Genomic DNA, 13,523 nt, shown 5'->3' with positions numbered 1-13,523 from the left:
GGGAGGGAGGAACGGACTGGGGAGGAGGGTGGAGAAAGCGGTGCAACAATGAATGAATGAAAATCCAAAATCTCTGTAAATGTTCATTAAAACTAATAAAATTTCATAAAAAGAAAAATAAACCATAAAGATCACATGAGATAAAATGGGACTAAACTTAGAAGGCCTAGCCTATGGTATAAGTTGTTGTTATTGTTGTTGTTGATTGTCATCAAGTCGAGCACAACTCATAGCGACCCTATGAACAAAAGACCTGAAGCCTTTCTATAACTATCTATCGTTGTTTCTTAAAGTTCATAGAGTTTCCAGAGGCATGTTGTTTAGGAAGTGGATGTCACGGGCAGAAACAGCCAACAATACACAACCAGGAGAGGATAACATTGATGAATAGGACCTTCTAAGGATTAAGGCCTGTGTACATCAAAAACTTTTTCCTACTGACCTACATACAGTTCTTAATACTTAGAAACCAATATCAACAAAAAAATTTAAATTATAAGCAATATTATTAAAAGTTTCATAATTCATGGCACTCAACAACAATTCACTTCAACATATTTTCATTTTCATATTAACTATGGAAAAAAGCACAGCATGTTATCTTCATTTCAGACAGGGATGCAGGGGTCACAGACAAGCAAAATAACTTTCTAACATTCACAAAGAAAATCAGCAAATGATTAGAGACATTTTCCATCAATTTCCAATCTAGAACTAAATCCATCAAGGACTCAGAGTCCAATTCTGAACTCAATCTGGGGGTTGGAGTGGAGGAAGCAAACCAACTTCAAGGAGAGACCACGTGCTTTCACATCCCTGCAATCACATCAACAACTGCTGTTCCAAGTATGAGATATTGTAAAACTAGTCACAGAAATGAGATCATGAAGATGAGGTCAGTGCTTATGGAAATTACCTTCAGGTGGCTGACCTCCAACATCTAGCACTACAGAGGCAGCCAGCCCAGAGGAGAGGGATACCCAAATGCAATCTCTAGGCACGGCATGAATTTCTGGAGCCAGTTCAGATAAAATACAGAACCTAAACTTCTAGCCCAGCTCCCACAATAAAACAAAGGAGAAAATCAGAAGCTGAGGAAGAGTTTATGGGTCCTTCTTTGTAGAATGTCCTGTAAAGAAGTTTTCTTCCTCATCTTACGTCAGTCCATACATTACTGCAGAGTTTTCTGCTGCTTGTTCTCTAAATATCTCTCCAGGGTATCAAGCCTCATTTCTATTCCAGAAGCATAAAGCATCATTGTTGATTCTATTGCAATGTTTACCAGGACAGTTAATACTAACAATTGAATATTCCAGTGTAGGCACCTACGCTGAAAACTTTTCCAAGATGGGCAAAAAAAAGGAGAAACATTTTCCTCAACAGTTTATGAGGGAAAAAGAACATCACTTTTAGGTTGATAGTTTCATGAATAGTCCTTCAGTTAGAAAGTATCAGTATCAACAGAATTAGAAGGCATTTCTTCTGCAAATGAAAATACAAAAAAAAAAAAAAAGAGGCTATGGGTTAACATGACTCATGAACTACTATTTATAAAGGGTCATACTTTACTGACTCATAAGTTTTCCTTGAAATATCCAAGAGCGTAGAATTACATAATTCATCATAGTAAATATTAAAGTACCGTTCATAGAAACACATAAGACAGCAGCTCTGGAAATAATTTAACTTGGTTCACCTGAAGGGTCAAATTCAAAAAGAAAGAAAATCAGTTCCTCGTGACTATGTCAATCACTTTCTCTGATAAAAAAAAAAAAAACTGATGAAAATATTTCCTTTTCTAAAAGAAATCAACACCAACTTTGTCCTTCCTATGGTATAACTAGGAAGCTCCAGTGACCTACTGAGTAAACAGTTGCAATGCCAACCCAAAGGCATGTAATTAAAACCCACCAGCTGCTCCAAGGGAGAAAGATGAACAATCACCTCCTATGCGATTTACAGCCTCTGAGAACTTCTGAGGTGTTAAGAAAACCTCTGAGGGTCAGCTATGAGCTCAACTGCACACAACAACAACAACATGGTTTGAATGAGAAGAACTTTCACAATTTTTTTTTTCTTTTAAGCTTTTTCAACATGGTCTCTGGTAATATTTGTGTTAGCCAAATGTAGTATCACAATTCTGAAACTTATTTTCCCTTTTTTTTCACTTCAATCAAGGAAATACACAGTTTTCAATTAGACTCGGTCTGAGTTTCATTTGAAATAGACACAGGCACAAATATTTAAATACCTGAGGAAAGTTAGAGATTTAAATCTTCAATTAACTAGTTTGAAGTGTGCAAAAACCCTGTCTCACATACTTTGGGCATATTGTGAGGAGGGTCTAGTCCTTGGAAAAAGACATTATGCTAGGAAAGCAGAGGGTCAGCAAAAAAAAGAAGAAGATCCTTAATGAGATGTATTGATTACAGGAGTAACTACAGCAATGGGTTCAAACCTGGTGAGGATGCTGCAGGAGAGGTCAAGGTTCAGATCTGCTGTTCACAGGGTCACTGTGAGTCACGGTGGCCCTAACGGCACCAAAAAAAACAACAAATCACAACTAATTATTGTTTTATGTTTCTATTTTATTTTTGTCAGTGAAAGACATTTCACTGAATGATGTAGCTGTTGTTTTGACCTAGAAAAATGGGTTTGGTTACAGTCCCCCTGGGCCAAGCATGATTTAAGTAAAACAATGCTCTGTTCATAAATGACATTTAAATAATAAAATCATGACTCATGCCAAAGCCACTCTAATGTCTTAAAAAATAAAACAACTAGAGTATAATTAAGAAACTTTGGCAAATGTGATGGTAAAAGGAAAAATACATGATCTCTAAAATGAGACCCTGAGTTCATAATGAAAATCATTACAGCAAGAAGCTTTTGTCCACCACTTTTGAAGTGCAATTTAGCTTAACATGTTAGACAGAGTATTTTGGGGAATTCGACTGAGCTGCTCTGAGAGAGCAAATACCCCCAGCTCCTTCCTCACATAGGAAGATGGCTCACATCCAGTTCTGTGTTTGTTGCTTTGTGGCATGGCAGTTGGAAGCAACTCACAGCTGACCCTTCAGCGGGCTTTCAGAGGCTGTAAATCACCTAAGAAGAAACTGCCCAACTTTTTCCAGGGAGAAGCTGGGAGGTAAGAATCAGCCTAGCAGCACTAGGCCACCAGGGCTCCCTTATTCAAGGCCCTAGTTCCTGTTTTTCTGACTACTTGTGTAGGGAGATGTTCCTGACCCCTAATTCTTTGCCATCTTCTCATTCTTGACCTTTATCTGAGTCATTACCTGGTAAAGACCTACCTGACCCCATCTCACCTGCTTGGACATCACACCTCACAAGGCTGTTGGGGAAGGTTCTACCTCCACAGTTCTCATCCAGGGAGGCCTCATGTGCAGGTGACCACATACCTGGCTGACCCACCATTTCCAGGACAACGCTAAGAAATATCTAAGAATATATCCAATTGGAAAGGGACTTCTTGGTTTTCTGCTAAGTCACTGCATCATTTATCTGAAAGTGGAGGCTTACAAACTCAACCATGTAAACAGAAAGGGATGAATAGTCTTTCCAGGCATGCACTTTGCTCCTGGTATATCTATAATGTATAGGCTTCGCATAAGCACAATCAAGTGTTCTGGGATTCCCATTCTTCTCAGATTCAGTCACAATTTGTTGTGATCTACACAGTCAAATGCCTTTTCAAAGTCAATGAAATACAGATAGACATTCCCCTGGTACTTTCTGCTTTTAGCCAAGATCCATCTGACATTAGTGATATCTCCCTAGTACCATGGCCTCTTCTAAAACCAGCCTGTACTTCAGGCAGTTCTCTGTTGATATGTTGTTCTAGTCATTAAAAGCTTAATTGTTTGCTTGCCTACACAATCAACACTTTTGGAACCAGCAGCCAGGAAATAAAAAAGACTAATTACATTAGAAAAGTCTGCTGTCAGAGACCTCTCCAAAGTACTAAAAAGCAACTATATCAGTCTGGAGACTAAGGTGTACCTGACACAGGTCATGATATTTGCAATTACTTGATATGCATCAGAAAGCTGGACAATGACTAGGGAGGATGGAAGGACAATTGATGCCTTTGAGCTGTGGTGCTGGAGAAGAGTATTGAGTATATTATGGACTGCTAGGAGAACAAACAAGTTCATCCTGGAAAGGGTAAAGCCTGGCTTCTACTTGGAGGCAAAGATTCTGAAGCTTTGTCTGACATCCTTTGCACATGTTGCAAGGAAGGCAGGACCCGTCCTTGGAGAGGGATACATGCTTGGGAGGGTGGAGGGACAGAGAAAGAGAGGAAGACCCTTGAAGAGATGGATTGATTCAACGACTGGGGTAATGTGAGTAGGTGTGTTGGAGACAGTAAGATTGGCACAGAATAGTGCAGGTTTTAGGGCTGCTGTACATAGGGTCGCTATGAGTCGCAGGTTACTCAATGGCACATAACAACAACAAACACGCCTATAGTGTGTGCATCAGAGCAAAAGAAGCATCTCCCTGGAAACAGGATGGCCAGGCCAGGGGTGCCTGAACAACAGCCCCTTACTTTTATCCCCTTTCACATTTCCCATGCAACCCTGCAAACATACTTCTCTTGTTTAAAACATAAAAACTGAAGTCTTGAAATTCCTTTTGTTCCTTCATCCATGGTTCACCTAGGGAAGCTGTAGAGTGACTAAATTTTTCATGTTTGGACAAGAGTCTTTTGAGGGAATCTGGCTCCTAAGAAATTCTGCTCCACTTATTGTCATTATGATCAATAGATAATAAAGACTTGTGCCACATTAGTGAGCACTGTGATTACTTATTCTATTCAAATTAGCCTTAAACAGTCTGCTTTATTTCAATATATCAAAAACTCACTCTAATCAAGCCCAACAATGCATATTTCAACCTTCTCTTTCCCTACAAAACCTCATTTCCTCCCTTAATGTTTTATCACAAACCGCTGAAACTTCTTTGTACACTAGCCATGCCGAAGCTTCTTACGCTAACTCCTGGTCCTTTTCTGCCATTCTCTATTCTATTGTCCATTAACAACCCAGGAAACACAGAAAGGAGGTGAGTTCCAAAGCCAGAATGCCTGGGTTCAAAGACCAGCTCTGCTCCTTATAAATACATAGTTATTCATTCACTCTGGACCTTAGTTTTTCTCATCTAAAAATTGGAATTTTGTTTTAAAAACTGAGGTTTTGAGTATTAAATAAAAATGTTGCCAAAAGATGAATTTAGTTGTCATTACTATTAGTACACAGAATTTAGGATTAAAAGGTCTCCATACAATGAGAGACACTGGAAGCTCACATCAAAATAGGGTCTTTAGTGAGTCTTCTAGTTATTAATAGTGAGAAAGTTAGCATAAAAGTATAACAACTTGACTCTATTTTGTATTTAATTAATTCTCTGGAGAGGAAAGAAAGGAGGCGGAAAACAAGGAAAAAGAAAGGACATTAGGAGTTGACTGTACTAAGCAAATTCCAGTCATTTCATACGAGCAAAATCCTCATGATACTCATATGATGGGTAATATGTAACAAGACAAACTCAGGGACACAGAATTATTTTTTTTTCCTAAAGTCTTCTAACAACTAAATGCAAAACTGAGACTATTTGAGTGATTGCCTTTGTAGCATTTTTTTTAAAAACCAAATTATTATTACTCAAAATTTCTTACAACATTTCATTTCTCCATAAGTATGGCTACCAAGAACAAGGGCCTAGACCAGCAGCTACTGAATCCAAATCCCAGCTCTGCCCTTTACTTGTGTGATTCTGAGCAAGGTAGTTGACTTTACCTCAGTTTCTTCAGTAAAAATTATAATAAGACTATTAATTGTGACCATTACATGAGATACTAAATATAAAATGTTTAGAACATTATCTACTACATAATAAATGCCCACTTTGCTTAAGTAATGTTACCTGCACCATGCAGACACAGTGTATCAAGGTTTCTGGGAATGACATCAACCTCTCAAGAAGACAGAACAGAATCACCACTAGTGTGGCATTTTTGGAAGAGTTTTTTTTTTTTTGAAAGGACTAAATGTTTCACATACATGTTCTCCCAGGCTCCACGACACAACAATACATGGTTTATGTAGAGAAGTATCTTCCCATGCACACCCATGTTTATCGTGGCTTTGTTAACAATAGCAAGGAGTTGGAAACAACCTAAGTGTCCATCAACAAACGAATGGATAGAGAAGCTGTGGTATATTCACACAATGGAATACTATGCTGCATTGAAAAACAAGGAACTCATGCAATATTATTCAAAATGGTTGACCTTGGAGGACATTATGCTGAATGAAGTATCTCAGTCACAAAAGGACAAATACTGCATGGTGCCACTCTTGTAAAACAGGACTGACATCAGGGTAGGGGATAGACTGAGAAAGATGGGTTCAATAATGTATACTGCATTGAAACAGATGAGGGAGAAAACTGTTTAAAAGGGATATGTGATTAGGTATTTTCGTCATCACAGGAGTCCAGAGCAAAGGCTGCATGGTGGAGTGGTCGTGGGGTGGTGGGGAGAGGGATTGTAAAACAGTGAAAGAATTTCTTTTTTTTACTTTTCCAAGAGGGTAGTATACTGGGGGAGAGAGTTGGGAGGGGAGAAAAGTGCAACAATGAATGAATGGAAATCCAAAGTCTCTGTAAATTTTCATTGAAATTGATAATAAATTTAAATTAAAAAAAGGGAATTAAAAAAAAAGACTAATTCTAATAAACTTCAATTTACTATTTTTTTAAAAAAAAGAACTATCTTCCCCATTAAATGAGGAATTTCTTCAGAGGAAAGACTCAGACTTCCCCCGTTTCCTCAGCACTTGAACTGGTAGTGGGATGTGTAAAATATTCCATGAGTGCATAAAAAATAAATTAACATATGTTTCTTTAGATTTTTTTAAGAGCTTTGTGTTTCAAGTCTCTTATAAAATACTCCCCCAGAAACTAATTCCTTAAGCCATTTACTAACAAACCTCTTAGCAGCAAATATAAAACAATTCACTGGAGAAAGGGCAGTAATGGTTTCCCACTGCTACACGTTTGGCATATTTCAACACATCAACGCCCACCAAAGGCAAAATCTATTTTGAAATATGGACTACAGGGAACTCTATCTAAAACTGGGGAGGTGGAACCAATTAATGAAAGTGTGTTTCAAAAATGCTTACCTTGCCTCATAAACGAAAGGGCTTTTTCTCTTAAATTATCCTTCAATTGCTTCTTTTTGGTCAAATAATCCAAAACATATATATTTGGAGCAAAATTTATCATGTTTTGTTCCCCACAGCCATAAGGCATCCTAATCAATGAAGCTAAGCCATTGATAGAAGGACCAAGAATATCTCCTGAAAACATAAAACATGAAATTCACTCAGCAAGTACTCTATTATCTACTAGGGGGAAAAAGATAAGTGAATAACAATTGATTCTAAATGAATGAGAGCACAGGTATCTACTGTTCAGAAAATATCTATTTATTACAAACAGCTCCCTGACTATAAGCAAATTCCAAGTGTTTCCTTGAGTCTAATTTGTATATAAGTTGGAACGATTTGATATCTAACGTCAGCCAAATATCTTAGTATATAATAAAAAGCATACTTTTTATGCATAAAAAAGGAAACACATCCAGATACACTACCATATCTATAACATGTCATACGTTAACAAGAATGCTTTTAAGTACATTGCAAAGTAGCATCCATTTGTCATTATAAACCATTGTATATACCTCCAATTTTTAATGTAAAAGGCTTTACATTGTGATTGTAAATGTAAATTTTCATTTGAATATAAATGGCTCATAACTACAGATTGTACATAAGATGTCATCTAAAATCTGTACAATGCTTGAAACAGAATGAAACATTAGAAAATTTTAGGAAGACGAGTCAAACAAATTATAATGCCACGTTGCTGAAGTTGTAGATGATAGGATTTTAGTAAAATCATAGCTCAGTTAAAGACATGGCTCAGACCAGGCAAAAATAAGTTTTTAAAAAAACACATGCACAAAAGTTTCTTTACATCAATGATTAAAATTAAACCTCCACAAAAAAATAAAATTAAACCTCCACATATAGAGAGGGGTGAAACACACTTAAAATTGAAGGCTTCTACCCTCCACCTGTGTGCACACATGTATATACACACAGGTACATCCAAATTATACATCTGCCAGGATCTCTCAGTATGGTGAAAAACACTTTTAAAAACCAAAACCTATTGCTGCTGCATTCATTCCATAGCGACCCTCTAGGGCAGAATAGTATGGCCTCAACGAGTTTACGTCTGTCACATCTTTCTTCCATGCAGAGGCTGGTAGACTTGAACCACCAACCACTGTTTAGCAGCCAAGCCCTCAACCATCATGTACCCAGGACCCCTCGGAAACTTGCTTAAGCAGAATTTCTTGCCCAACATAGCTTATTTCATTCTTTTTGAAAACTTTAAGGTTGTAACTAAAGTCTTCTGTCTAGGGATGGTGGGTTGTTTAGAGCTATAATAAAAAGAATTGCAGGTGCAGATAAAATTTAAAAGAACTTGCAGGGGGAGGATATGTCAGGAAGGTCCAGAAGCTTACATCTGAAGATCAAATAAACTGTTTGTTGTTGTTGTGTATCATCTAATCAGAATTGACCCATAGCTGACCCTCCAGCAGGTTTTCAAATTGCTGGGGAGGAGATTGCCCATCCTTCTCCCACAGAGCAGCTGGCAGATTCAAACTACATGCCTTCAGACTGCAGCGTCGCTTCTCCCCACTAGACCACCAGAGCTCCCTAATAAACTGTTTAGATGTGCTTAAATATTTCCTTTACTTATTTATATATCACAAATATATAAACAAACTGTGTGGACATGATGTTTAATAGCAGGTTCAAAAGAACTTAAACCTTACCAGAAGGTCACTCAAGTGAGTTATCTCCCACCTGCTGCTGTAAAGTTTACTTGTGTCCTAGAATACTCTCAGTGATTATCAGAACCACCTTCAGAACTTTTTCAAATTAAACACGTCTTAGTCATATTTCCAAAAGATTTTGATTCAGCAGGTTTAGATTGGAGGTCAGATATTTGTTTTCCCAGTTTCCTGGAGGATTCTGATATTCACTAGTGACTAAGAACCACAGAAGCCAAAAGCTCTGCTCTTTCAAATATCTCCTCCCAGCAGTCACATTCTAGCCTAAGCCTTGCTGTTCTGAATGTGATCCGAAAACCAGAAGCTTCAACTTTATCTGGGAGCTTGTTATAAATGCAGAACCAGAGGTCCCACAGCATACATACTTAACCAGAACCAGCTTTTTAACAAGATCTCCAAGTAATTCATGCACATCGTAGACTGAGAAGTAGGAGCTTAGGATATTTCTTTTTAAAATTTCTATCTTTTCCTACATAAATGAATATACTTATTTCATATGTATAGATAATACATTTATAAACAGATTTTAAAAATACATATTCCATAGTCGAATAAATAAGTAGGTGGGAATACACTCTATTCTTACCAACGGCAGTGATCTGAACTCTTTCACTACCATTCACTGTCTCCGGAGGGAAGGAGAAACTCAAAGTTCTCAGAGCATTTTGAGATGTCTTGTCCGTCAAGTCGAATAAAATGGACTGTGAGTAAGATTTTTCTAACCCTTCAGCCTGTCAAAAACAAAGGACATGATTAGCATAGTCTCTGCTAACCTACTTACAGATTATGACATAGACAAGTGAAAATAAGCATGTTGTAGCTACAGTTTGTATGAGGCTAGATAAGAACCTGTCATCTCTTGGTCTTTAATTCAAATCTGTTAACAAATTTTTCAATGTATAGTGAAATCAGAAAACAAGTGCCTGAAATAGCAATGGAAATTATAAAGGAAAAAATGAAAGAATGAGGACAAATACTCGAGAAAAAAACAACCCTTTCTCATTATTTTTCAAACAAAGGGATGAAATACTTAGCTCAAAATCACATGAAGCAGAGCTAGGATTCAAACCAAGGGCTGTCTCACCATAAAAGTCAACTACTTATTCACTATGTTGAGTTGCCTTTTTTATGGATGACGTCTTCTCCAGGAAACCCTGCAAAATCTCTTCACTTGTGCTGAAGAGTTTCAAAAATTCTAAATCTATCTATCAACATGACCCATGATTTGGTAACAGCTCAAACACAGTGTGTAGATAGAATAGGTGGGAGGAAAGAATTGTTTTATAGTCATCACCTTTGATTAAACCGGCAATTATTTCTAAAACTTATACATGATCTATTTTTACATAAAAATTAAGAAAACAATTATGGATTACCAACAACGTACAGGAGATACTTACCAACAGAAATGTTCATCTTACAAAAAAATTTAACTGAGAAAAAAAAGTCATGTTTTGTTTCCTTTTCCATTACATCTCACTTCATTTTTCCCCCCTCACTTCACTTTTTAGGATCAAATATTTACCTTTACTAAAATCTTTTGGGTGACAGCATCAGAAGAAATGGGCGAAAAGGCCTTGATCGTGATGGGAATTTCTCCCAGATGTGTTGGCTTGATTGGGAAAAGAACAGTTGTACCATCCTCACTGGGAACCTGTACAGTCTGCTGGTGTTCTGTGGCATTTATTTCATTTGAAGTCATTAGAATGTCATATTTGTCACTGTGCTCAATGATTACCTTAACCTATAAGGAAATTAAAAAATCAAAGATTGTATCAAATAAACATTTCTAATAAAGGGTTGCTTTACTATCATTTGAGAAGTCCAAGACTAGAAACAGGAGAAAAAAAAATATTCAGTCACAGGGAGAATGAAATGGCACCAGGAAAAACTTTCATTTCTCTTTTGTGTTTTGTAAGAAATTGTGTTGCTAACTCAAAGTCAAATCCACCCGCAGTTCCGAGGGAGAAAGACGGGCAATCTCTTTTTTGTGTGATTTACAGCCACCTAAAAAACCTGCTGGACTGTCAGCTATGAGTCAGTTTCAACTGTACAGTAATGACTGTATTTTTAGTTTTCTACTGTAAAATATTTGAGAGAAAGACACTCTTCACTTCCATTTCTAGTCTTCCCATTAATATTACATCTTCTCATTATCCTAAGTCATTGGTGGTAAGGATGAGTTCAGAAAATTTACTTAATATATGAATATTGCCACCAGCCTGATGTAAGTGTGAACCTGGGACCCTGGGACCACTAGAAAAGCCTGAGACAAACAGGACAAAATGTTACTATATTCATGAAGAATATATGCTAAAAATTTTTTTTAACAAAAAAATAATATCTGCTAAAATTATTCCAAGGAGAATGTCCTGGGTTGAATTGTGTCTCGCTAAAATACATTATTAAAACACCTAATGTATTTTAGGGAGTTCTGGTGGCCTAGTGGCAAGAAGCTGTGCTGCAATCCTGAAGGCATGTAGTATGAAGTTACCAACTGCTCCGCCAGAGAAGGATGGACAATCAACTCCCATGTGATTAACTGCCTCTGAAAACCCACTGGAGGGTCAGCTATGGGTCAATTCTGACTCTATGGTACACAACAATAGATGATGATTTCCCATGATCTGATAAATTAAGTAGTTGTAAAAGGATTAAGAAGGAAGACAAGACCCTCAATCCCATCACAGCCAGTTCCTATGAGAGGGAACTTTCCTCCAAGTGTAGCCTATAATAGTTTGTTTCATGGGAGATTAAAAAAAAGTGACCAGAAAGATAGAAGTCAATGTTACCGAAAAGGATTGCCAGGAGTTGCTGCTATTGTTAGTGCAGTTGAGTCAACATATTGAACAAAAGATCTGAAGCCTGCCCATCCTATACCATCCTCACCATATGCTCAAGTCCATTGTTACAGCCACTGTGTCAATTCATCTTATTGAAGATGTCTCTGACCCTCCACGTTTCCAAGCATGTTGGTTTTTTTCCCCCAAAGAGCGGCCTTTCCTGACAACGTGCCCAAGGTATGTGGGATCATCCATGCCTCTAAGGAGGATCTTAGTTGTATTTCCTCCAAACAGACTTGTTTGTTCTTTCAGCAATCCATGGGATATTCTATACTCTTCTCCAACACCACAATGCAAACATATCCAGGAACAGAGAATGTATTTTTGGATCCAGGTCCCTGTGCCTGGAAGTTCTTCAATACAGAAAACATATAGCAACCTCCAAAGAGGTCTACAGATGCCAAAGAAAACATGCACTTTCCTCCATAATGAAAAGAGAGAATGGCATTCTCTAGACCCAGCACTCCAAATTTGGACTTCGAGCCTTTTAAATTGTGAGAAAATTCACTTCTGTTTGTTAAAGCTATTCATTTGGTGTCTCTGTCAGAGACATACTAACTGAGTAAGACAGAATGTATGACTCAAACACTAGCCCTAACGTGCACCTCGGTTGTACACTTTTGTAGAGAATGACAAAGTTAATAGTTTCATCAAGAATAGCATTTCTCTAGGCCTTAAAATGTTATGAACTATTTTCCCCATTATCTACTCATATGATTCTTAAAATTCTTTTTTTGTAATTATGAATCCTATCTCACAGATGATGAAATTATTTGCCAGAAACAGAGCTGAAAATTGAATCCTAGCTTTCTGACTCTATATCTTATACTCTTCACATTGCACCATGTTAGTTTGATTAAAAAGCAAAAATAGAAAATAAAAAAAACATTATAGCATTTTTAGGTAACAAAAATAATGACTAATCATGTATTTAACACCAAGATGGTCAAAATACAGACAATGGCCCAAATCCTTGACTTTCATGAAATGAAAATGCTACCACTGATAAAAGACTTATGACTCAAAGAACAAATCTTTGAAAATACAGCATACAATATGTGCTGTCCACGGTTTATTGTTCTAAATGTCTTTCCTAACCACTGATGAACTCACTACTTTGTGAAGTATTTCTTTTATTAAGGAGATAGGATTAGAGTTGCTTTTATAAGCTCATGGGAGCCCAACGCTGGCTCTCTTTTGGACATGATGGGACAGGGCTCCCAGCTGAACAACTCACCAGCCTGTATCACCTACAGTCATGTAAGTTATTCCCCTGACAGATCTGTGTCTTTGGAAGAACATCAGTGAACTCAAGTGAGATAGAGGAGCAGTGGAACTGAACAAAAGACGGAGAGATGATGCCAGAAATCATGGAGTTACACAGCAGATCAAACATTTGGGACACTGTTGACTCCTACTTCCTTGTAACTGGTCTGCTACTAATCTTAGCAGAACAAAGTACGAATACATTAAATAAACATGGGGACTTTAAACATAACAGAATGTGTGAAATTCCTCTAAACGAGCTTTTTGTCTATCTGTGTTTCATTGACTATGCAAAGGCATTTGACTCTGTAGATCATAACAAACTATGGCTGGCTCTGAGAAGAATGGGAATCCCAGAACACTTGATCGTTCTAATGCGAAATTTATACTTGGACCAGGAGGCAGTCATCAGAACAGAGCAAGGGAACACTGCATGGTTCAAAATTGGGAAGGGCGTA

At 37.4% G+C, this 13,523-nt stretch overlaps 1 protein-coding gene across 1 annotated transcript in view; it reads right to left on the bottom strand.

Annotated features, from left to right (window-relative positions):
• The window catches only part of CD109 (CD109 molecule), a 216,558-nt gene that overhangs the window by 66,588 nt on the left and 136,447 nt on the right, over positions 1–13,523 (bottom strand). Inside the window, exons 21-23 of the mRNA XM_006896965.1 lie at positions 10,482–10,700; positions 9,543–9,687; positions 7,209–7,385 (exon numbers count right to left, since the gene is read on the bottom strand). Of these exons, the coding sequence (XP_006897027.1) occupies positions 7,209–7,385; positions 9,543–9,687; positions 10,482–10,700 (541 nt within the window). The remainder of the gene's footprint in view (positions 1–7,208; positions 7,386–9,542; positions 9,688–10,481; positions 10,701–13,523) is intronic.

This window comes from Elephantulus edwardii, unplaced genomic scaffold (assembly GCF_000299155.1).
Source record: "Elephantulus edwardii isolate Elephantulus edwardi_28Jun2011 unplaced genomic scaffold, EleEdw1.0 scaffold00194, whole genome shotgun sequence".
Lineage (NCBI taxonomy): Eukaryota > Metazoa > Chordata > Mammalia > Macroscelidea > Macroscelididae > Elephantulus > Elephantulus edwardii.
Note: the sequence above shows the minus strand (reverse complement) of the source record. Positions and strands in the feature narration are given on the sequence as shown.